This window comes from Stenella coeruleoalba (assembly GCF_951394435.1).
Source record: "Stenella coeruleoalba genome assembly, chromosome: 20".
NCBI lineage: Eukaryota > Metazoa > Chordata > Mammalia > Artiodactyla > Delphinidae > Stenella > Stenella coeruleoalba.
The window spans coordinates 33668860-33692793 of record NC_137166.1 but is presented as its reverse complement, the minus strand read 5'-3'; the positions used below and the strand labels follow the sequence as shown (position 1 = coordinate 33692793).

Sequence of the window (23934 nt, the reverse complement as noted above, 5' to 3'; positions counted from 1 at the left end):
TGTGTTTTCCTCCTGAGCAGGCCTGGTGTCTGGTCTGGGAGGTGGGGGCCAGAGCTCTGGGCAGCCAGCCTGGCCCTGTGCCTTCCGTGGCTGTCCTTGGCTCTCCCTCTGGGCTCCGGGCTCTGTGAGGGGCTGTGCTCCTGCCGCCCTGGAAGCGGCTGGCTGCTCTGGTCTCTGGGGCCTGAGCCCTTCTGCACCAGGGAGTGTCTGGCGGATGCTGAGACAGGCCTGAGTCCTGGTCCTGGGGTCACAGTGACCTACTAGGAGACCAGTGAGTCTAGGAGACCAGTGAGTCTGAACCTGTTTCCCTGCCTGCCCACCCCAGGGAGGCTGCAGCCCGAGTGGGTTGGGAGGCCAGGGATCGGGGAGGGGGTGCCGTCACCAGCCCAGCAAGGGGGTCGGTGTCCTGGGGCACGGGCCAGGCCTGATGCTGAGCCCGTCACGGCCCGCCCGCAGCTGCTGGCCAACGCTGTGGTCTTCCTGTGCGGGAACCTCACGGGCGCCTTCCACAAGCACCAGATGCAGGATGCCTCCCGAGACCTCTTCACCTACACTGTGAAGTGCATTCAGATCCGCCGTAAGCTGCGCATCGAGAAGCGCCAGCAGGTGGGACCCGCCTGGCCCTGCCCGGCCCCCCGGCTGTCCCCCGGGCCCCACGCCCTGCATCCTTTCTCTGAGGATGTGCTCACTGAACGGCACGGTGAGGCGCCTGGGGCACCTGGCCAGACACCTGTGCTGGTGTCATCCCGGGGGCTGCTGGGGACACGGGAGGGTGTGTGCCTGCCGGGTTGGTCGCAGGGTGTAGGCCAGCAGCAATGGGGCACGTGGTGGGCAGAGGGGCAGGAGGGCAGAGAGGATGGAGACCCGGGGCCTGACGCCGCCCTGCCTGTGCCCCACGTGCCAGGAGAACCTGCTGCTGTCCGTGCTGCCTGCTCACATCTCCATGGGCATGAAGCTGGCCATCATCGAGCGGCTCAAGGAGCGCGGGGACCGCCGCTACCTGCCTGACAACAACTTCCACAGCCTCTACGTCAAGCGGCACCAGAACGTCAGGTGGGTGGCTGGCCGGGCCCGTATGCACAGTGTCTCCCAGGGCGGCCCCGGCAGGTGGCCCGCTGCCCTCCTACCTGTAGGCCCAGGTCCCAGCCCGCACGGGGACTGGGGAGAGGTAAATCCAGGCGCCTCCCTGGGCCTCAGCCTCCCACTTGTTCCCCCAGGGGGTGGGGGCAGATTAGATTAGTATTGGGGGAGATCCACTGCCCCCTAAAATTGTGAAACTGTGCACGAACGTGACTGTTGGGAAGAAAGGGGTCTTTTCAGATGATTCTCAAAGGGGCACAGGCCCCCCAAAAGGAGATGAAGCCCCACCCAGGTGACCGCCAGGGACCCCCCCAGTCCTGACACCATCTTTGACTGATTTGAAGGGGCTGCAGAGTCTTACTCAGCGGCGCTGACCTGAGCAAGCACAGATGTGGGCGCTGTGAGCTCCACCCTGGTCCTCCGCCTGCAGGCTCAGCGTTACCCCCGACACTGGCCTGCTGCCTCTGGGTTGTGGACGGTCCAGAACTGTAGACTCAGGAGCGGGGAGATCTGGCGCAAAATGCAGCTCTGGCTTCCCAGCAAGTCTTAACCTCCCTGGGACTCAGTTTGCTCGTCTGTAGAATGGGGTTCCTACAAGGGCAGCGTGAGGACTAGATGTGTGAAAGCGCTGGGTGTGGAGCTCAGCTGGAGGGAGCGTGCAGTCACATCTTACCAGGGCTTTAGCGCTGAAGTCTGCGCAGAGGTGAAATCCAGGTATAGGGAAGGGGAGAAGTTCCCAGGTGCCCGAGAACCCACCTGTAAGGGCTCCGTTCAGGCATCTGTGGTGAGGCTCTAAAGGGGTGGGGGTGCCCGAGGGCCCCTGCAAACTGGGGCTTGTTTCATTTTGCTTTGATGTGAAGCCTCTGGAACTTTAATTCATCCTTATGGCGGGGGGTTTCTCTCCCAATCCCTGGCGGCAGAGGGCTCGCAGGGGTGACTGGGTGCAGGGCTGGCAGATGCTCAGGGGCTCTTGGCCCTGACCCTCCTGCTGGCCCCCCCTACCCCCAGCATCCTCTATGCTGACATCGTGGGCTTCACGCAGCTGGCCAGCGACTGCTCCCCAAAAGAGCTGGTGGTGGTGCTGAACGAGCTCTTCGGAAAGTTCGACCAGATCGCCAAGGTGAGCCCACTGACCTGTGCTGCCTCCCCTCCGCTGATGGTAAAGTCAGGAGCCCTTCCCACTGCATCCACAGCGTGTCCTGTGTCCAGCGCTGTGCTGAGATGGGTGTGGGGAGGCCTGGGCTGAATTTTAGTATTCAGTCAGCAAAGCTTTCAAGTGCCCCATGGTCAAAGTGGATGTTGAGCCAGGATCCTGTCCCCCAGAGTGTGAGGCCTCTGGGGAGACTGTCAGTGCACACTGGGGAATGCACTGGGCTTCACGAGCTTAGAGGGGGACTCCAGAAGGCTGCCTGGAGGAGGAGACGGCTCCATCCTCACTACGCAAGGTCAGCAGCCTCAGCTTCCCCTGGGAGCATGGGAGGACTGTGGGATGCCAGGCCTCGCCCAGAATCTGCCTCTTGACAAGATCGCAGGGTGAATAGTCTGCACATTAAAGTTTGAGAAACCTAAAAAGAAACTGAAGAGGAAAGGGAACAGTGTTATGGGCAGAGGGAACAGCATATGCAAAAACCTAGAGAAGAAAGAAAGCTCTGTGTGTCCATGCAATGAAAGTGGCTCAGTGTGAGTGGGACAGAGTGTGTTGGCGGGGAACATGGTCACAGGGTCAGACATTCAAGGACTTGAGGGCTGAGTTGAGGAGCGGGATTTGACCTCAGGACCCTGGGGAGCATAGCAGGTGGCAAGCAGGGAGGGCATTGGGCAGGGAGAGCCTCCAGGGTTCGGCCAAGGCAGGAGGGGTCTGGAGACCAAAGAGGGCTGAGCTGAGATCTCACTGTTTTGTCTTCACAAGCAACACCCAGCTCCAGGGGTGTGTGTAGGGGGCTGGGGAGGAGCCTCAGTTATTCATTAATTTACCACCTGGTCCGGGAACCTGCTGAGTAGCAGCCCTGGGCTGCCCTCAAGTTGCTCCCGGGCTACGTGCTATGTGGTTGGAAGAGAGGGGTACAGGGGGCAGGACTTGGGGGTGCTCATTTAGCCCAGCCCCAGGTGGTCAGGAAGGCTTCCTGGAAGTGGTAGCCACTGAGTAGAGACCCAAGTGTAAGATTTAGGGCAGTGGCTCTCCATCCTGGCTGCGTGTTTGAATCACATGAAAAGCTTAAGTAAAACCCCAGTACCCATGCCCGCACCCATGAGAGTTTTTCAGAGCCTCCCGGGTGACTCCATGTGCAGAGAATCGATGGTTTAGAACTTGACGGGAACAAGTTCTGGCCTCGCACTCAATCTTGGGAGGGACTACCTCACCAGGAGCAGGCTCCACCTCAGGAGATGAGCTTCCCGTCACAGGAGGTAACCAAATTACAGTTGGACACCACTGGCCAGGGGTGCTCTGGAGAGCTGTCCCCCCTGGGTACTGTGGACTGTGTGACTCTGAGGGTCTGTTTAGCCGGGAGCCTTCCTTTAGGAGCTTCCTTCCTTCGTGATTTCTCTGGTGGAGGTTCCTAGAGTTTGGGCCTCATGTGGGCCCAGGCTCCATCCTCACTACGCAAAGCCCCAGCTGGCTCTTCCCCTGCCACAAAGCCAAGGACCTGCCCTTGCCCTTTTGGACACAGTCCGCTCTCCATGGCAGGCCCAGGAGGCAGCCTCATTTTATAGATGAGAAGAGGGAGGCTATGGCAGGTGCCAGTCTTCAGGCCAGAGTGTCCAGTCCCTGGGCAGACACAGCAGGCAGAGCTGGTCCCAGCCTTTTCTCCTATCAGCAATCAGATTCCAGAACTGTAACCTCCTGGCGAGAGCCAGGGCCTCCTCTCAGAGGTGTCCGCATTGCGTCTGGGCTCAGGCATTTTCTGTCCCAACACACTCACACAACTCCTCCAGTGTGTGAGTCTCAAAGGCGCGGGGCAGAGCAGCCTGGGGAACGTGGCCTCCTGTAAATCCCTGACAGCGGGGCTGGATCCAGACTGTTATCCTGCGCCTGGCTCTGGAGGAGATGAGATAAGGGCAGCGGTGCCCTGAGCCTGTGCCTGGGTGTCCCAGCCCTCGCCAAGCTTCTGCTGCTTTCTAGGAAAGCGCTGTCCTCACCCACCTCCGTTAGGCCATTCAGAACTCAGCACGTACCAGACGGAGCACACCGGGAAGCAGCTGGCACACACTCAGATGGGTCATTGCAGGAGGGCTTAGGAAGGGGACTGCTCACAAAGGCCTGGCGGGTAGGGGACCTCGAGGGAGGCGTGGGGCCTGGCCTGGTCATTGGCACTGGGTGGCCACCCACAGGCCTGGTGGGCATGCCAGGGAGTGGGCACTGGATCTGGAGACAGAGGGTACCCTGGTTCTAGGGGCCAGCCCTCTGGGAAAAGGCAGGAGGGAGCTGGGGCAAGGCTTCACTGGAGCCCAGTAGGCAGCTTCTCCTTCCTGTTCCCTAAAACCCCACCCTCAAGGCCTTGGTATGTATGGCCACCTTTGCTAAGGGCTTATGGGGGTCGAGTAGCTGCAGCACCACCTCAGATGGAACCTCAGACAGCCTACCTGGGCCTCCCCTTCCCCTCCAGGGGCATTTTTTTTACGTGACCCCACCCTCTCTCCCCACTCCCATCTTTCCCCCACTCCCCAAACCCCGTATCCCTAGCAGCAGAGTCATCTCTTGGGTCACCTTGACACCTGCTGACCCCATAGCTTATGGCACCTGCTACCTCTGTTCTCATCCCTCCTGCTCTCTCCACTCCACCCACACTGACTGCTGTGCTGTGTCTCAAACACCCTTCTGGCCTCAGGGCCTTTGCACATGCTGCGTCCTTCTGCCCAGATGCTCTTCCTCCAGATCCTGGCATGGCTTGCTCCCTCAGTTCCTTTAGGACTTTGCTTGAATGTTACCTTCACTGGGAGGCCTTTCCTGGCCTCCGGGCTTTTGCACGTGCTGCTTCCTTCTGCCCAGATGCTCTTCCTCCAGATCCTGGCATGGCTTGCTCCCTCAGTTCCTTTAGGACTTTGCTTGAATGTTACCTTCACTGGGAGGCCTTTCCTGGCCTCCTGGGAACTTCCTCTTCCTTCCCATTCCTCATTTTTCTCCATAGCACTTATCATGGGTGTCTGCAGATTTTATTTATGTAGCTTAGTGTCCAGCTCTGCCACTGGCTGCAGGGATTGTTTTCTGTTTTGCTCACTGCTGTGTCCCAGTGTCTGGGGCAGGGCAGGGCACTCCGTAGATGCTCAGACATTGCATAGATGAATGAAACGAAGGTAGCGCCTCCCTAGAGGCCCTCAGGTGGCCGCCCTTGGTAACACTTGCTTTTATCCCTGACACCTGCTTGGGGTTCCTCCTGCAGACCCCCCGTGTTCCCCGTCCTTTTGCCGGGCCCAGAGGCAGCTGCTGGTGGCTGGTGCCCCAGGAGAAAGGCCCTGGCCAGAAGAGAGCCTGGCTGACTCTGGAGGGTGTGGGGAGGTGGCCAGCATGCCTGCTCCCTGGCCCCTGGGCCATCTGCTGACCAGGCCCCCCTTGCCCTGCAGGCCAATGAATGCATGCGGATCAAGATCCTGGGCGACTGCTACTATTGCGTGTCAGGCTTGCCCGTGTCCCTGCCCAGCCACGCCCGCAACTGTGTGAAGATGGGGCTGGACATGTGTGAGGCCATTAAGTAGGTACCATGCACAAGCCTGGGGCACTGGGGCCTGTTCCCACGGCGGGCCCCTTCTGCTCCCCAAGGCATGCTGGGGAATGCATTGTCCCTGCTTTGCATATGAGGAAAGTGAGGCTCCAGGGGCGCAGGAGGCTTACCTGGACCACTCAGCAGTGTGTTTGCATCCCTCCCTCTGGGCCCACTGGGACTCCGAGTTCCAGAGAGTCTCAGAGCTGAGGGCCATGAGGGCGGGCAGCTGGGCTCCGTTTCTCCGGAGGCTGAGCCTTCGCAGCAGCAGGGGAGCTGGCAGACGCAGGGTTGGGCTCCAGGCCTCCGTCTGCTTCCTGTTCGCCCTGTGAAGACCCTAGAGTTGGGGGACTAGCCCTCAGCCTCCTGCGGCTCCTTGCCACCAACATCCCAGCTCCCCACAAGGCTCTCTGGAGCCCGAGCAGCCGTGGTCTGTGGTGGTCAAGCGGGTGGCGGAGGGCCAGGCGGGCTTGGCCAAACGGCCCAGCGTTCGGGGCAGAGCCGGGCGCAGCTGGGCTGCCGGGCAGCGCACAGCTTCCGCGCAAACCCAGCTCCGGCTTGTCCTCCTGAAGTCTCACCAGAAAAAAACCCGGTCAGGGAGTCGGTCCAGGTCACAGGCTGGCTCTGCGTCACCGCCTGTGTGACCTCGGGCTGGTGCCACAGCCCTGGGGCTTCCTTCCCTCCCTGGAGCATGTGGAGGTTGTGCGGGGCCCTCTGCTCCCACTGGCTTTGACCCCGGCAGGCTCGGTCCATCCCTAGCCCGTTGGCGGACACGTGGCACTGGCTGCTGCCCAGGCCCTCACGCACTTATCAAAGGGACCCGGAGGCCTGCTCGTGTTGGGGGTGCCTTGGGCCCCAGGGAACTCTGAAGTTGGGGCTCCTTGTACTAAGTGGTGCTGGCAACCCCCAGTACTCCCGGTTCCCAGAGATGGGGGTGTGTAAGGCCCCCCAGGGCTGGCCCCACGTTCCTTGTTTCTCCTGGGTTTGGGGCAGTGTCTGGATTCCTCTGCAGACTCCAGCTGGGGCTGCCAGGCAGGGGTAACACCCAGTGATAGTGTGTTAGGGCCTCCAGCAGGAGCCACCGTGACCAGTGACAGTTGGAATTCCTCCTCCTTTCAACAGCCTTTGAGCTTGGGGCGGCCACATCCATTTGCACACTCCTAGACATGGGGGGCTCATCCCCTTGCAAGGAGGCAGCCCCCTCAGGCTGAGAACGTTCTCTTCTGTGAGCTGGGCCTGCCCTGTTCCCATACGCTCCCCGCACCCTTGCTTTGCCCCCACCCCGTGCCACACCCCCTACCAGGGACCTTGAGCCTGTTCTAGGGTTCAGGGCCCCCCAGCAGCCCTGGCTGGGGTGGGCTGACGGGCCTCTGCCCCAGGCAGGTGCGGGAGGCCACAGGCGTGGACATCAGCATGCGTGTGGGCATACACTCGGGGAACGTGCTGTGCGGCGTCATCGGGCTGCGCAAGTGGCAGTATGATGTGTGGTCCCATGACGTGTCCCTGGCCAACAGGATGGAGGCAGCTGGAGTCCCTGGGTGAGGCTCAGCTGGATGGCGGTGGGGTCACAGGTCTGGGGCTGACTCTGGGCTGCGGTGGTGGGGTATCAGCATGGGGTCAGAGAGGGAATCAGCGACCTGAAGGTGGGGGGAGCCCGCCCAGGGTCCGGCCTGCTCAGCCCTGCCTGCTCTGCACCCCCGGGTGGGTGTCTGCCCTCGCTGGGCCCTGCTGCTGTCTGACTCTCGTCTCCCCCAGCCGGGTGCACATCACAGAGGCGACGCTGAACCACCTGGACAAGGCGTATGAGGTGGAGGACGGGCACGGGCAGCAGCGGGACCCCTACCTGAAGGAGATGAACATCCGCACCTACCTGGTCATCGACCCCCGGGTACGAGGCTCAGCTGCGGCAGGCTGGGGGGCGGCGCTGGGGCTGTGCTTGGGAGCAGGGCCCATGCCCGGGGCATGGCCCCCGTGGAGGGAGAGGTGGGGCCCGCCCGGGGTAGGAGGCAGTGCCCCGTTACTAGGCATGGTCTAGGCCCCAAGGGACAACTTCTCTGGGCCTCAGTGTTCTGTTCTATGAAACGGGGATAACAACGGCGCCTACCTCAAGAGGAGAAAAAGCTAATCTGAGTGAAGCCCTCCCTGTCAACTGGGTGCGTCATAAATGTTCTAGAAACAATAGTCACTGTTAGTTTATTTTCCATGAGGTTGTCACTAATCGTCCAGATTTTCAAAAGACACGTTTTAAAAACACGCTTTGGATGGGAGTCAGGGAAGCAAGGAATGGCCAGGGGGCCAATAGGCAGGAGCCCCTGTGTGTCCTGGGCTCTTACCCGCCGCGTGCACCCGCCCAGGTTCTCGGTTGGCCCCACTCCCTTCAGGACCCCGTGGTGGGGCAGGCTGTGAGCCTGCTTCTGGGCCGTGGGCCCCAGGCCTGCGCCGGCAGGGGCCTTTCGCTCCCGCCCGTGGGAGGCCAGCTCGTCTGGGCCCTCGGTGAATCATCCTTGGGGCTTGCTCAAGAATGTCGGCAGTGGCTGGCTCCTTCCAGCTCCGTCTCACTCTGGCCTTTGCCGTCCTCGGGGCTGGCCCGCCTGCCAGTCTCTGGGGCAGCCGCGGGCCCGCCTGTGAGCCTCCCCCGACACCCTCGGGCTTCATCCTGCTGACGTTCCCAGTGCGCCCTAGGTGGGTCAGCCATGCTGAGCGAGCATTGGGGGAACCCCTCCTGGTACCTTGGGGCTGCTCCCAGCCCACTATCGTGGAAACCACCCAGCCCCTCGCCCTGTCCCTGCAGCTCTGGGCCCCGCCCACTCCTCTGACACCCCCCCCCTTCCCCCCCCCCCCCCCCCCCGGCTTCCTTCCTCCCCTGCCCTGTGCCAGCCTCCTGTCCCTCCACTGCCAGGCTCTTTCCACTGCAGAGCCCTTGTCACTGCTGCCCCCTCCGCCCAGAGCCCTCTGTCCCAAATGCTCCTGTTTATCCTTTTTACTGTTTATTGTCAGTGTGAGCTCCACGGGGGCAGGCTCGGGATGGGGGTCCCTATTCTCCAGGCTTCAACCCCCGGTCCTAGGACAACGCCTGGTACAGAGCAGGGCCCCAGATAGCTTGTGAACGAGTGAAGCAGAGCCCTTGACCCCGAGGTGGTGGCAGGCGTAGTCCTGTAACCCACCCCGCAGGGCTGCCGGATCAGCAGGTATGACCGCGGGCGCCCAGTCAGACTCGTGTTCCGGATGAACAAGGGAGAAGGCTTTAGTACGAGTGTCTCATGCAGGGTTTACTGGGCACCCTGTCTTTTATCTGGCAACGCTACCTTCCCCGATCTTTGTTTAATTTTATTCATTCCCATAGTTGAAAATTCAAAAAGCATGAAGGGTGTGCTATAGAAAGTTTTTCGTGCATCCCTGTTCGCCGCCGGCACGTCCCCCCTGACGGGGACCCGTGTGGTGAGAGGTGTCTGTGCGCATCTAAGTAGAGGGGGAAAGACTCCTCTGGCCTCTCTGCTGAGCTGGCGGTAGCGCCTCCACCAGTGTGAACTTGTGGCAGATACTGGACCCATGCTGTGGTTTGGGGGCTGTACGAGTGGAACTCCCTGGAATGCTGCCCCGTGGGGAGCAGCCCTGGGTGGGCCAGCATTCCCCTTCCTCCTGGCTGCTCCCACACGAATGGTGTGTGCTGCCGCGTGTGGGTGGGCAGGGCAGGATGCCTGTGGCTTCTTCCCTGGGTGCCATCTCCCTGGGGTGCGTCCACCGGGAGGGGCCGATGGGCTTTCAGACCCAGGGAGCTTCAGGGGCCAAGTGGAGCCTTCGGGCTTGGGGCCTGACCCCACCTCTTGCCCTGGGGAGGCAGAGAAGGGCCTGAGGGGCTGTGCACAGTTGTGCCTGTGGCAGGGACAGGACCCCGAGCTGGGGCCTCCCCGGTGCCCGGCCAGGGAGAGCACTGGGCTTCCGCCAGTCCCCGAGGGGCTGCAGACCCAGCAGCTGTTTTGCCATTTTCCCTTTTCGCCAGACGGGCCAGCGTTCTGGGCAGCATCGCGCTTCTGGGGGAGCGGGATGGGGGCGGGCCGTTCCCGTGCTGAGAGGGGAGGGGTGGGACAGGCCGTGTCTGCATCTGCCCGCAGAGCCAGCAGCCGCCCCCGCCCAGCCTACACCTCACCAAGTCCAAGGGGGACGCGACCCTGAAGATGCGGGCCTCCGTGCGTATGACCCGCTACCTCGAGTCCTGGGGGGCGGCGCGGCCCTTCGCACACCTCAACCAACGCGAGAACGTGAGCAGCAACGAGACCCCTGTGCCCCACGGGCGGAGGCCCAAGGTAGGACCTCTCCTCCCAGAGAGCTGGGAGCAGGGGCCGCGGGCAGGGGCGGGAGAGCACATGCTACGGGTGTCCTTCCGCTAAGGGTGTCCTTCCGGCCAAGCCTCACTTTCCGCATCTGCAGGATGGTTGCAGGCTCTGCCCTCCCTCGCTCCCTCCTGGGGCCCTTGGGGAAGTGAAGGCATTTGGAGAATGCTCCAGGGTGGCGGGGGATGTCCCTGGCCTCCTGGTTCTCCAGACCAAGTTCAGTTTCAGTTCTGGGTGCCTGCAGCTTGGACAGTCCTTGCATCCGAGAGTGCCAGAGATGATAGATCCAGTCCGGTGAGGCGCCATCAGGGCCCCGGGTCCTGGAGAATAACCGTCTCTCCCTCCCTTCCCTTCCAGGCCATTCCCCTACGGCGCCACCGGACCCCTGACAGGTTTGTGCCCTGTCTCCTGCCTCCCTGGCCAAGTCCTGCCTGGGCAGCTCCACAAGGCCCAGCCCTGACTATGGGTTTCGCCATGGCTTGGGTCAGAGTGTTTTTAGGAACCAAAACTTCACAATGATCGAGTGGCTGTTGTATACCCACCCTGTAGTGGGGTCAGTGGGGTTGGTGTGATGGAACCCTGGGGTTTAGTGGGAGAGACCTTGGACCGGGGCCTGGGGGGTCTGCCCTTTGCTTCTGGCTGGGTGATGCTGGGCCTTCGCTTGTCCTCTCTGGGCCTCAATGGGACCCGCCTGTCCCTCCTCCATCCTGCACGAGGCTCTGGGACCTCCTGCAGGCACCTGGGAACCCCACTTGGGTGAGCCATCTCGTCCACACCCCTGCCTCTGGGCAAGTAGATGTAGGTTCCTGGGCTGATGCCGTTGCGGGTGTCTGATTCCAGAAGTGCGTCCCCCAAGGGGCGGTCAGAGGATGACTCATACGATGATGAGATGCTGTCAGCCATCGAGGGCCTCAGCTCCACGAGGTGAGGCTCCGAGACCTGTGCTCGCCTTGTGCCTCGTGCCCAGTGGCTGTGTCCCCACGCCCTCCCCCCGACTCCTCCAGGCGCCACCTCTCACTGCCTGTGTCTCCACCCCACAGACCCTGCTGCTCCAAGTCTGATGACTTCTACACCTTTGGGTCCATCTTCCTGGAGAAGGGCTTCGAGCGAGAGGTGAGGACCTCTGAGCAGCCCCAGGAACAGGGGCAACAAGGCCTGGGGTGGGGGGCGGGTGCTGGCCACAGGGCAGCCAACACCCCCAGAAGGCCTGCTCAGGGAGGGCGCCGGGGAGGCGCTCCAGCTGCCACTGGGGTGGGGACGGGGCTCAGTGCAGCCTGTTTGGGTTCTCTTCTTGTTGGCCTCGCCCCTGCCCCTGACACCCCCGTTAGTGGTTCCCCGACTTGGGTTTGGGAGACTTCGCTCCCTTCAGATGCCAAGCCTCAGCCAGTGCTGTCAGGGGCCAGCGTGCACCTTTGGCTCTGCACTTTGTAGGAAAAAGCCCCAAACTCAGGATCAGTTTGACGGGGCCTGACCGGTTCCCCCTTTTGGCTGCTGTAACACCATGCTTGTGTCCCGCTAGTGACCATTCACTTATTTTTCGAGAGCCTACTGGTTCTGGCAATGTCCGAGGCACGCGTGTGTCATTCTGCCCTCACCTGCAGGCCAAGGTGGGCGACGGTACCCATGTCACGGACCCCAAGGCTTGGGGCGTCTTGGCCTCAGATGTGGCCTGAGAGAGTGACCCAGCCCACGGCCCTCTGGTGCTGGGACCTCTCTGCCGCTTCAGCCTCCAGGACTGGGGGTCTCCCTGAGTTGGGGGCTCCCTGTGTGGGGAGCTTGGGGTCTGGAGGCAGGTGTGGTCACCAGCAGAGCCGCCTGGCGGGCCACCTGCTGGCTGTGAGACCTGGACAGGCTGCCGGGCTCCCTGAGCCCCGGTTTGCTCATCTGCGGCAGGAGCCCCGTGGGCTGAGATCTTGAGGTGGTACCGGGTGTGGCGGGGCGGGCAGCACAGGCCCCCCGCCCGACGGCGTGGGGCTCAGGCCTGGCGGTGCTCCTCGGTTTGGGGTGAGAACAGAAGCCCCATAGCCCCAGTCGCAGCAGCCCCAGAGCTCCCATTTGGTTCTCGCCCACGGACTTGGGCTGCGGGCTTTACAGGGACCTTGGAAATGAAGTCAGAGACCTGGCCGGGGTGGGGGAGGGGAAGGTAGCGCCTCTAAACATAAAAGAGAGACTGCAGAATGGAAACAGATGAAAATTGTTTGTTCGGTGATGATGTAACAGTCAAGGAGGGGAGGAAGTCAAGGAGGGGGTGTAAGGCTTTTCTTAGAGATGATTAACTCGAGCCAGGGTGGAGCCCAGGAAGGGGTCAGAGCAAGGAGCCTGCCCTGCGGGCGGGGCCTCGGCCGCCCGGCCACCCCGCCACCCCTCACAGTCTCTGTCGCCCCCAGTACCGCCTGGCACCCATCCCGCGGGCCCGCTACTACTTCGCTTGTGCCAGCCTTGTGTTCATCTGCATCCTGCTCGTCCATGCCCTGCTGATGCCCAGGTCAGTCGGGGGGTGGGCCGGATGGTCAGGCACACTGGGGTCAGACTAGGAGGGGTGGTGACCTTGCAGATCCCACCAGAAGACCTGCAGGAAGGGGCTGGCTGTTAGAGTTAGTACCTTTAGTCCCTTTAGGCGTCAGAGCCCCAGAAACTGGACCTGGCACCGTGGCCCCCATACCTGGATTTGCCAACGTTTAGTTTTAGTGTTAGTTGAACATGCTTGCGCGCTCAAGCCGCAGGCCTCCCCACTCCCAGATGCCTCTCGCCTTCAAAGTCACCTGTTTTCTGTGTGGCCCTTCAGGCATTTCAGTGTTTTGTGACTGTTGCCTTAGGTGTTTGGAGTCCTAGAAGGGCAGACTCCTAAAACCGTAGCTGCTGCCACCTCCCTCTTAGGTGTGGGAAATTGAGGCCCGGGGGGCTTAATGCCTTATCCAGCGTGTGTGGCCAGTACACAGGAGCCGCTGAGATTCACGCTTCTGCGAAAGGGCTCTGTTGCTGGGGGCGGGGACAGGGGGCTGAGGTCCCAGGGAGGTAGGAAGGTCAGCCAGTTGGAGGCTTCTGGAAGGGTAGTTAGGCCAAAGGATCCACTAGGATCGTGGTTCAGGACGTGCTTAATAAAGACGAAATAGGGAACGCTTTTCGATGGTGCTTGTGTGCCGGGCAAGAGTCTGAAGGCTGTATGATCAGTTATTTCTTGTATACTTGGCCTGGAAAGCGGGGCGTGATGTTGACCTTGGTCCTCGTGTCTCGCCCGGGCCTTGTGTGTTGTTCGTGGGGCAGCTGGACCACGGTGTGCAGTGTGCCCCTTCGGCTGAGTGCAGAGTAGCCGTTCGGGAGGGAGGAGAAGGTGAACTGAGGCGCTGGGGGTGGGGAGCATGCCGGTGGCTTGGCCCCGGGCAGAGGGTCCCCCAGAACTTAGGTTTCTCCTTCCTCTCCAGGATGGCGGCTCTGGGTGTGTCCTTTGGGCTGGTAGCCTGCGTGCTCGGGCTGGTACTAGGCTTGTGCTTTGCCCGTGAGCTCTTGGTGAGTGGGGAGGCCCCTGACTGGGTGGTGGGCAGGCCGGGCCCCCCAGGTGTCGGGACTGTGGTGGTGCGAGCCCCGGCCCCATGACCCCTGCCCCTCCGGCCTGGAGCGCCGTCTGGAGGCTTCTCCCAGGGCTCTCCGTCCTATGTGCTAGTAGTCCGCAAGCGGCTGTGGCTGTCCCCAGCCCCAAGGGTGGGGCTGTCCCTTCTGTCTACGCACCACACGTGTCCTGAGCTCTGGGCCGGGCGGGCACAGCACCCCTGACTCCCCAGCAGAGCTCTCAGAAGCTCTCGCTCTGCTGGGCCCTTGGGCTGTGGGCCCCCGGGCCAGGCCTCCTGCGGGCTCTCCCTGCACCTTGGGTGTGGGTGCTGGGTGATGACACTGTGATTCCGCAGAGGTGCTGCCCAGCGCGGGGCGCGCTCCGAGCCATCTCCGAGAGGGTGGAGACGCAGCCCCTGCTGCGGGTGTCCCTGGCCGTCCTGACCATCGGCAGCCTGCTCGCCGTCGCCGTGGTCAACCTGGTGGGTTCTGCGGCGGGGACGGCAGGCCTGGCAAAGACCCCTTGGGCCCTGCATGCTTCCGGGGAGGAGGGAGCAGTCTTTGACCCTGGGGACCTCCGGATTCTAGAATCCTATAATCCTGTTGCCTAAAAGCCCATCTGGTGTGACTGTATCCAGAGCCCTGTGAGGTTCCCATGGCGGCTCTGAGCTCCTCACCCTGTGTTTGTCACATGAGGACTTGGGGGCCCCCAGAGCGTTCATGTGGCCGACCCCACAGGGCCACCACGGCGTCCTGACGTCCCGGTCTTTCTTTCCTGCCCCTGAGGAGGTCCTGTCTCAGCTTCTCTGAGACCCAGTCTCCTCGCTGGGGATGGGCAGCCCTGGGCACAAGCTGGAGGGGACGCCTGGGCCCTGCTTCTCGGGCCGGGCTCGTGTGTTTTGGGCTCAGACAGCACTTGTCCCACCCGGTCCTCCCCCGCTCCGACATTTAGAGCCAGAGTCTCTCCCATCTCCGTGTCCCCTGCACTAGGGACTCTGTGACCACCTCCCTCAGCGTCACCTGAGGAGAAGGGGGCTCACTGAAAACGCTGCTCCCAGCTTCTGCCCCCACCCCGAGTCAGGCGCTGGGGTGGCATCCCTGTGCCTTCCTTGGGCTCCCTCTTCCCGCAGTGAAGCTGCCAGCTGTGGTGGGACGTCGGGGGCACAGAGGCTCCGGCCAGGCTTAGAGCCAGGCCTGGCAGGAGATGCCCATGGCGCTCTCGGAGGCCCCGGCCCTGCCCTCTGCCCGCTCCAGGTCCCCAGCCCCGCTCAGCCGGGGCAGACCCTGGAGCCCCTGGACCACCCTTCACGGGGACCTGTCTTTTCCGTAGCCGCTGATGCCTTTCCCGGCCCCAGGGCTGCCTGCTGGGAACGAGACGGGCCCGGGGGCCGTGAGCAGCTGGGAGAGGACCCTGTGCAAGCTCCTCCCGGTGAGTGTGTCCCTCGGGGCTCCTGGTGCCCTCACTCGGACTGTCCCTGCGTGCTCAGAACACACTGAGCACCAGAGCCCATGGGCATGGAAGAGCTGAGTCCCCCCCCTCCCAGGCGAGGCGACAGAGCAGGGCCGGGTGGGGCTAAGGGGTCCAGGTGCTGGCGCCTGGGTCCAAGGCGAGAGGGTGGGAGCGCCCTGCGCTGGTGGTTGTCTCCTGACCACACTCGTCATGATCTCCACTTCATGGATGGGGGAGTGGTCGCGGGGAGGCCGATGGATTTGCCTCATAGGCGGCGGAGCCAGGACTGGGCCCAGGTGGGCTGACACCAGAAGCTGTGCCTGAAGCACCCTCCCGGACAGGATGAGGGCTGTGGGACTTGAGGGGGGTGGTGGTGAATTTGAGCTGGTCTCTAAAGGGCACAAAGGTTATGGGACGGGGGTTGGAAGAGGGGACAGCGAAAAAAACCAAGGCAGGTAGTGGGCACAGTAGGTTTCAGGTGGTCGTGTCACGGGGAGGGGGTGGGGGAGGATTGGGAGATGAAGCCAGAGGTAGGTTAGATCCAGCTCCAGTGGAGCATGAGTGCCAGGTGAAGAGCTTGGTCTTTATTCTGGGGGCAGTAGGGAGCCACAGCATGCTCTTGAGCAGGAGAGTAACATGGGCAGAGATGCACTTTGGGAGGCACCGGCTCATGGCAGAACTCAGATCACTGCCTGGACCTTGTCACAGCCTCCCCAGCACCTGCATTTTTATTTACTGCGTTTCTTTTTCCTTGAGTTCACTTGCCATAAGTGGAAGTAAAAATATAGTAAGAACAACACAATATAGAAAGTTTTAGATTCCGTTGCCTGCTCTTTGTTAAGGGAGGTCAGTGAGGCAGGAGGGTGGTGCTGAAGACACACTGGATCTTCACGGATTCCTCTGTGGCTAAAGGTGTCCGTCCCTTGGGTGACCTCTGATCCGGGAGGTGCCTCTTGGTGACGGGAGATGGTGGGATGACCGACGTCCCTGTCTCCCCAGTATTACACCTGCAGCTGCATCCTGGCCTTCATCGCCTGCTCTGTCTTCCTGCGGATGAGCTTGGAGCTGAAAGTCGTGCTGTTGACAGTGGCCTTGGTGGCCTACCTGGTGCTCTTCAACATCTCCCCGTGCTGGCAGTGGGACTGCTGTGGCTACAGCCTGGGCAACCTCACCAAGACCAATGGCACCCTCAGGTGGGGCCCAGACCCCACACTGCGGGGACCCCTGCCCACTGCCTGTCTTGACTGTGGCCCATTGTAGCACTTTTTGTCTCGTCTTAGTGTCATTTCAAACTAAGGTGCTTTTGCATTCACAGTCCCCTCTGGACCGGACACCCTGTGGGCTGGACCGGCAGGTGGCATGGTTTCTACTTTACAGGAGGGGAAGTGATGGGCTCAGGCCCTGGGTCTGCAGCACTCAGAGCTGAGTGTGACTCATGTGCAGGGGGTGTCCCCGGCCCCAGGAGGCCACCTGGGTGATCCTGTCTCTAGGCCAGCCTGGGGGCGGGAGGCGGAGGCTTCAGCTCTAGCCCAGTCCCCTGCTTTGAGCCATGTCCTGGGTCTGCAGAGCCCTGGAGAGAGCAGTTGGCTCTGATCTCTTCCCAGACTGATGCGAGGCGCTGGCGTGTGCGTGGTTCTGGGGGCTCTGGGCCTCAAGTGGATTGAGGAGCGGGGACTGGCTCCCCTTGAACTAAAAGGCAGGAGCCTGGGGACCCAGAACTAGGTGTGCTCCCGTGGATCTGGCCTGCACCTGCACCTTGCTTCTGCCGACCTGCAAGGCCTGTGGCCGCTCCCCTGCCTGCCTAGAGTGCTTTCCTTCAGACTTCGCCATGAATATCCCTTGAGACCCAGGTGTGAGCTCAGATGTCACCTCCCTGTCAACTGTACGTCCCCCTTTTCTTTACAACCTGAAGCGTCCTGTTTGCCAACCCCGAGAACGTGAGCTCCGAGGGCAACGATCTCCCATCTTGTTCACTTTCCCGTGGGCTGGCCCTGCGTCTGGGCCTCGTGCCATCCCCTGAATGTGGGGGGCTTTGGGCGGAAGTGGAGATGACGCCTGCCTTTCCCCTCATACCCGGCAGCTCCCCGTCCTGTTCATGGGATCTGAAGACAATGATCAATTTCTACCTGGTCCTGTTTTACACCACCCTCATCATGCTCTCCAGACAGGTACGGCCCAGGAGGCGCCCTCTGCGTCCCTAGCTCTACCTGGCTGCTTGTACCTCTTTCTGGAGAGGCTGGGGGTGGGGCTGGGGCTGCCTCAGATTTGGAGCAGCACACAGGACTGCAGTCTTTCGGGGAGCTCCGGTCCCTGGGTCGGGGTCCTGGGCAAGTGTCCTTACCTCCCATCAGGACACGAGTGACATTTAATCCTGTGGGTCACTTGGCTGACTGGGGAGTGGCTGTTGAGTTGGGGACGTTTGCCAGGGGCACAGGCTGCAGTGCTGATGGGCCGGCTCCGTAGCCCCCAGGGTTACGAGTGCGCTCTGCCCTCGCTCACTGCTGCCGGGACACCGATGTTCCCTTCTGTCTGCAGATTGACTATTACTGCCGCTTGGACTGTCTGTGGAAGAAGAAGTTCAAGAAGGAACACGAGGAGTTTGAAACCATGGAGAATGTGAACCGCCTTCTTCTAGAGAATGTCCTGCCAGCCCATGTGGCCGCCCACTTCATTGGTGACAAGTTAAATGAGGTGTGGGTGAGAGGGGGCTCAGTCACTAGGACAGGGAGACTGAAGGTACAGATGCAGTCCCGTGGAGGGACGCACTATAGCTACAAGGTGCTTTCTGCACTTGGTTTCCATGGCTCTTGGCCTCACCGATGCGCCCAGGAGACCATGTGTGGTGTTAGCTGTAAGAACACAGGCTTTGGATCGGAGACTAGGGTTCAGGTGTGATTGTGGACAAGATCGCTCACTGCCCTTGGCCTTGATTTTCACATCTATAAAATGGGGCCGATAGTACTTGGCTGGCAGGATGGTTGCAAGGATCAGATGTCCAGGTATTTGCAATCTGGACCATCTGTTGATGAAAACATGCATTTTTACCAGTTCTGTGTAGCAGAGTTTTTTATCTGTGGAAACCCAGGCCCAGTGGGCATGGAACCCAGGCCTCCTGTTACCTTCTGCTACCCACGGGTTCTCAAGCCCAGCTGTACAGACCCAGGGTACTTAAAGGAGCCCCAAACCAACCTGAGTCTGACCCTCCCCAACACATTGATTCAGAATCTCCTATTTTGTAACAGCCCCCACTTGAGTCCCATGTACAGCCAGCATCTGCTCCTGGAGCGCGAGGAATCGCCTCCCGTCTGCTTCCCCCCACCACCCGCCCCAACGAGGTCTGGTGGCCACAGGGTCGTGTTTCTACCCACCCCCAATCCAGGACTGGTACCATCAGTCCTATGACTGCGTGTGTGTCATGTTTGCATCCGTGCCGGACTTCAAAGTATTCTACACGGAGTGCGACGTCAACAAGGAAGGGCTGGAGTGCCTGCGCCTGTTGAACGAGATCATAGCTGACTTTGATGAGGTGAGGCCTCCCTCCACACAGCCTGGAGAGGGCAGGCTGGGGCCGGGGGCACCCTGCGCCCACTGAACACGTGTGCTGCGGCGCCCTTGGGGAGAACACGTGGCACACAAATTATAAGAAGTACCTACACGTTTGCTTGCTTGTCACGATGTAATTTATCTCCTCTGTGGGGGGCAGCTTCCTTAGATTTAGGTTGTAGAACAGTCTGATTTCCTGCCAAGTCCGTGCTAGCAACCTGTTTCAAAGGAAGTCACTCAGTTTGGGCTTAACTCTCAGCTGCAAATAATCGACATTCCTGTGTAGATACTGTCGGGCGGGGTGTTTGCTCCTTCGCAGGCATGAGACCAGATGAGAATGGAAGAGACAGGGAATGTCAGGGAACAGAGACGAGGGAGCAGCAGGGAGAGAACCCAGAGGCTGTGTCCCCACCTGTACGGAGGTGTGAACTCAGGTGGGAAGGGCCCCCGCATGAGAAATGTTTGCATTAGGAGTGGTGGTGGGAGAGAATCCTACGCCCTTCTCAGAACCTGGGACAGGCCTGGGCTGCAGCTGTGTTGTATGGCCTGCTTCCTTTCGTCTTATAGCTGCTGTTAAAGCCCAAGTTCAGTGGTGTGGAGAAGATCAAGACCATCGGCAGCACGTACATGGCAGCTGCAGGGCTCAGCATCCCCTCAGGGCACGAGAACCAGGTACCCAGGCAATCTGGTGGTCTCATGTCCCAGCCCCAGATGAGGGGAAATTCAAGACAGCCCCAGACCGACACCTCTCCGTGCCCCCTCCTTTGAGGGAAGGGCAGAGGAGCTCATGGCTCAGCCTGAGGGAGCCTTTTGGTGGAGGGGTTGGGGCAGGCGGCCCCTCACCAGGAGGGGAGCTTAGGTGGGGGAGCAGGTCCTAGACCCTCTGTGGAGGAGCCTGGGTACATCTCTGCCCATCAGTGGTCCCCCATGGGTTTCATGCCCAGGCTGGCACACAGCGCTCAGCAGGTCAGGGTGTTGGAGCGTCCATCTGACAGCCGGTGGAGGCAGGAAGACGGGGTGTGATTGGCCCTGGCCCCAATGGAGTGCTCTGTCCTGCAGGACCTGGAGCGGCAGCACGCCCACATCGGCATCATGGTGGAGTTCAGCACCGCCCTGATGAGCAAGCTGGATGGCATCAACCGGCACTCCTTCAACTCCTTCCGCCTCCGAGTTGGTGAGGCCCTGGGAAGGCGGGCTGGGCCTGAGCTCCGGGTGGGACTGTGCAGCTCCCGCCTCCTGGCAAATCCACTCTCAGTCCGGTGTATGTTGTCATCTGCCATGAAAAGTTTTAGAAATCCCTTTCTGATCTTAAAACCCCAGTGACTGGGTAATAAGAATTCTTTGCGTACTATTTATGAAGTTACCTTGGCAAGTTTTAAGTAAACAGGAATATATCACTACGGGGACTGGAAAGCCCAAATCCCTGGCTGTAAAGAGGTGACCTTAAATACACTGAGAACAAAGCAAAATCATTAACCTAAGTAGTCACTGTTAGCTAACAGGGTCAGCGCTCAAAGCCCATTTACTGTTCAAGAGATTAGCAGATACAAGAAGTGTTAACAGTGGACTCAGGTTTCACATTCAGCACAGTCTGAAAAAGAACTGCCCAGGGAGCGCTCTCCTCCCATCGCAAGTACCACCTCCTGTCAGACTCAGGAAGCACCCTTCCAACCTTCATTGCAGTTGTTCTGTCAACGCTTTCTGTGGTTGTCGGGTGGATTCTGTGGCCTTATAAGCCCGAGGCTTTGCCTCTATGATCTGCTAACTGCAAACATGTTCTTTAGGCATAAACCATGGGCCCGTGATTGCTGGAGTGATTGGGGCACGAAAACCTCAGTACGACATCTGGGGAAACACGGTCAATGTTGCCAGTCGAATGGAGAGCACTGGGGAACTTGGGAAAATCCAGGTAAAAGCTCACCTGGGGAAACCTGTGCCCAAGGGGGGAAGAACTTCCCAGAGGTGAGGGAGCCTGGGCATCAGTCAGCTGCTTGAGGGAAACCAGACCCCATTGGCCGATTTCTCTTCATCCCTCCCACAGCAGATTTTCTTTCTGCTTCTGAAGATTTAGGTTTCTTTTCCTTTTCAGGTTACTGAAGAGACATGTACCATCCTCCAGGGACTAGGTTATTCTTGTGAATGCCGTGGACTGATTAATGTCAAAGGCAAAGGCGAACTGCGGACTTACTTTGTCTGTACGGATACTGCCAAGTTTCAAGGGTTGGGGCTGAACGGAGGGCTTTAGGTAGGTGCAGAACGTGCCGGAAGCCGATTTCCTTCCCTGAAGCAAGCCAGGGGGATGGCTCAGCCCCACGGCGGTCACAAAGGCAGTCCAAGGGTTTGGCCATTACCACCCCTAGCAGGTGGTTGTGCATGGCTTCCTTGAACTGGCACTAGAGGATTTCTCAGCTTGAGGCGACCACCAAGCCTTACACACAGGCAGCCAGAACCTCTGTGCTGTCGGAGTCTGCAGCTCGGCCTCCAGCACAGCAGGGAACGGCTCATTTGTGAGCTTTAGACCCTCATCCCCCCAGCTGCTGTGGATGAGACCTCAGAGCGTGACCTGGAGACCCCTGCTCACCCCTACTCCCCCTTGGCCTGTGAGCTGCACAGGCGAGACTCGTCTTTCTTTTCTTGTCCAGGATGGGTGGAGACTCCTTTCTCCCCAGCAGAACAGCTACAAGAGTCCACGTTTCTCATACAGGCATTCTGGTAAAGAGTTGAAAGCGTGCTTGTTTTAAATCTATAAATGGTTTCAAGCAATTGGGAGAAAACCCCACAGTGGACACTTCTTACTTCTTGTCATCTTTGGTATGTGTCTGTTTTAAATGGATACATTGTTAATGGAGGTATTTCTTATCCTTTAAATGACTTCTGAGATGCTAGACAAATTATCTTCTCTGCAGCGTAGTCTCTGCCTTTGTAACCACTGACACGTAAGTGGGACCACTGTCCAGTGTGAGCATATGAGATCAGCTCAGCTGTGGGATGGAGCTCAGAGGAATGCGGCTCATAGCAGGAAGGCACGAGTGTCACAGCCTTGGCTTTGAATCAAACAACTTTGAAGCCAGAATTTTGAGACTAGGTTTAATATGAGAAAAGCCTAGAAAATAAGGTATAAGCTCTTAGCCCTTCCTTGACTCCTCATGCATTTTTGAGCACCCGCTGCAACCTTCAACTCTAGCTTAGCTTTATACTGGAAAGGAATGGAGTCTGTGTGGAGAGAAGCTGGACAGCCTGTAGTTCTTTCCTTTCCTTCAGTCCTCATAGCTAGCTCTGAAGAGCTTCAAAACTGAGAGCATCTACTCAGCATGAGCACGTGTAGAGCTTCCTGTATCTGGGAGGCCAGCCCTCTCACAGGTGCTCAGATGTCCTTGTTCTCAACTCAATGAATCAAGGCAAGGGAAAACGCCAGGTCTGTGAGGTGGTGTCTTACAGCACTTTAGCTCTAAAAGAATGGAAAGAAGTCTACCTATGTTGTTTCAAGGTGAGAAATAGTAATAACCAAACTGCCCGTTCCTTTTTCTGAACTGACATCATTGCCTCATAACCACAGTATCCCTGGGGTTTCTGATAAATACAGCTGAATTTCACTATCTAGCAGGAATTCTTAGCCAGAAGTCATCCATGAACTCCCCTGAAATTATACAGAAAATCTTGCATACGTGAGGCTTCAAACGATTACACAGCGTTGCGGACAGGTGACTAAGCAGCCAGGTCTGCCTGGGACGGAGGGCTGTGGGGTGCGCTGGCACCCCAGCCACGGGCAGGGAGGGGACTGCAGCCGAAGCTGCTGCCTGCTGGTGCTGTGTCTTGTTGGGGGCTGGGTGGGCTAGTGGCAGCTCTGATGCTCTGCATGAAACTGGAATAGGTAGGAATCAATCACAAGAACTTGCTGGCCTAAAGGAATTTCATTGTGAAAACGCTGGTAAGGGAAATAAGCCGTACTTAAATTGCCCTTTTTACACACCAATTCTTCATCTAAGTACTATGCTGAAATCTATACCCTTAAAATCAGGAGTGACCAGGGCTGCTCAATAGGGCTCTCCTGGGAAGTCAGGAAGGTTCTGTCACGGATATGGTGTAGACACACATCAGTGTGCTGGGCCTCTCTGAGGTGGGCATACTTCTGCTCTTGCAATATGCAAATTACTTTCTTCCTCTGGCAAAGAAATCCCAGTTGGGAGTTTTAAAAAATAATTGGTTACCATTTATGTATTTTTCTTTCACTGTGCTCAGATAAGAATATTGTTTTGAGGTGTTTTGTTTTGTTTTGTTTTTGCGGTACGCGGGCCTCTCACTGTTGTGGCCTCTCCCGTTGCGGAGCACGGTCTCCGGACGCGCAGGCTCAGCGGCCATGGCTCACGGGCCCAGCCGCTCTGCGGCATGTGGGATCCTCCCAGACTGGGGCACGAAGCCGCGTCCCCTGCATCGGCAGGCGGACTCTCAACCACTGCGCCACCAGAGAAGTCCCTAAGTTTTGAGTTTTTGATGATCAGATCATAGTGTATAACTGACCATAAAAATCACTTATTTTTCAAAAATTTGTTTTCCAATTACCAAGTCATTTCTTCACAGGTGTCATTTTGCTTTATGACAAGTATCTTTCCTAACACTGACCTTCTCTCTATGGGTCAGGGACCTGCTTCAGATTTCTACTGAGGTGGCCTCACTGATGCTAGTGAAAATCACACCTGAAGTTTTCTGGTTTACTTATTAAGAACATTTCCTAACAGACAAGATCATTAACCACTGTATACATTGTGTATATGTACAGAAATATGCTTTGAGAAAGTACATGCAAATGACTAGGGGTTATTCTATATACTGAATATTTATAGACCTGTAACATTTGTTTCAAAATGTTATAATTTCATTTTTATAAAGCACCAGTGTTTCTCCTTTGTTTAGCTTTTCATAGATTAAATTAGCAATTTGGAAAACCTGATGTCCTAAGGTTTTTTTTTTTGTCAGTTTTTTTTTAACATCTTTATTGGAGTATAATTGCTTTACAATGGTGTGTTGGTTTCTGCTTTATAACAAAGTGAATCAGTTATACATATACATATGTTCCCATATCTCTTCCCTCTTGGGTTCCCTCCCCCCCACCCTCCCTATCCCACCCCTCTAGGTGGTCACAAAACATGGAGCTGATCTCCCTGTGCTATGCGGCTGCTTCCCACTAGCTATCTATTTTACGTTTGGTAGTGTATATATGTCCATGCCACTCTCTCACTTTGTCACAGCTTACCCTTCCCCCTCCCCATATCCTCAAGTCCATTCTCTA

The 23934-nt window shown here is 58.8% G+C and overlaps 1 protein-coding gene across 7 annotated transcripts in view; it reads left to right on the top strand.

Annotated features, from left to right (window-relative positions):
* ADCY7 (adenylate cyclase 7) overlaps positions 1–23609 on the top strand; it is a 60061-nt gene extending 36452 nt beyond the window's left edge. For 5 of the 7 annotated variants that reach the window (XM_079908335.1, XM_079908336.1, XM_079908338.1 and 2 more), the window contains 22 exons: positions 457–606; positions 905–1053; positions 2089–2200; positions 5641–5768; positions 7157–7315; positions 7533–7665; positions 9890–10081; positions 10466–10500; positions 10949–11032; positions 11149–11221; positions 12496–12593; positions 13531–13615; positions 14011–14136; positions 14985–15083; positions 16104–16297; positions 17185–17272; positions 17640–17795; positions 18484–18630; positions 19215–19319; positions 19707–19821; positions 20432–20556; positions 20737–23609. In XM_079908335.1, coding sequence (XP_079764461.1) covers positions 457–606; positions 905–1053; positions 2089–2200; positions 5641–5768; positions 7157–7315; positions 7533–7665; positions 9890–10081; positions 10466–10500; positions 10949–11032; positions 11149–11221; positions 12496–12593; positions 13531–13615; positions 14011–14136; positions 14985–15083; positions 16104–16297; positions 17185–17272; positions 17640–17795; positions 18484–18630; positions 19215–19319; positions 19707–19821; positions 20432–20556; positions 20737–20892 — 2709 coding nt within the window. In that variant the 3' untranslated portion in view covers positions 20893–23609. Of the gene's footprint in view, positions 1–456; positions 607–904; positions 1054–2088; positions 2201–5640; positions 5769–7156; positions 7316–7532; positions 7666–9889; positions 10082–10465; positions 10501–10948; positions 11033–11148; positions 11222–12495; positions 12594–13530; positions 13616–14010; positions 14137–14984; positions 15084–16103; positions 16298–16708; positions 17147–17184; positions 17273–17639; positions 17796–18483; positions 18631–19214; positions 19320–19706; positions 19822–20431; positions 20557–20736 lie in introns of those variants that run through there. The other 2 variants (XM_079908337.1, XM_079908339.1) reach the window with 2 other exon arrangements.
* Positions 23610–23934: the final 325 nt, after the last annotated feature.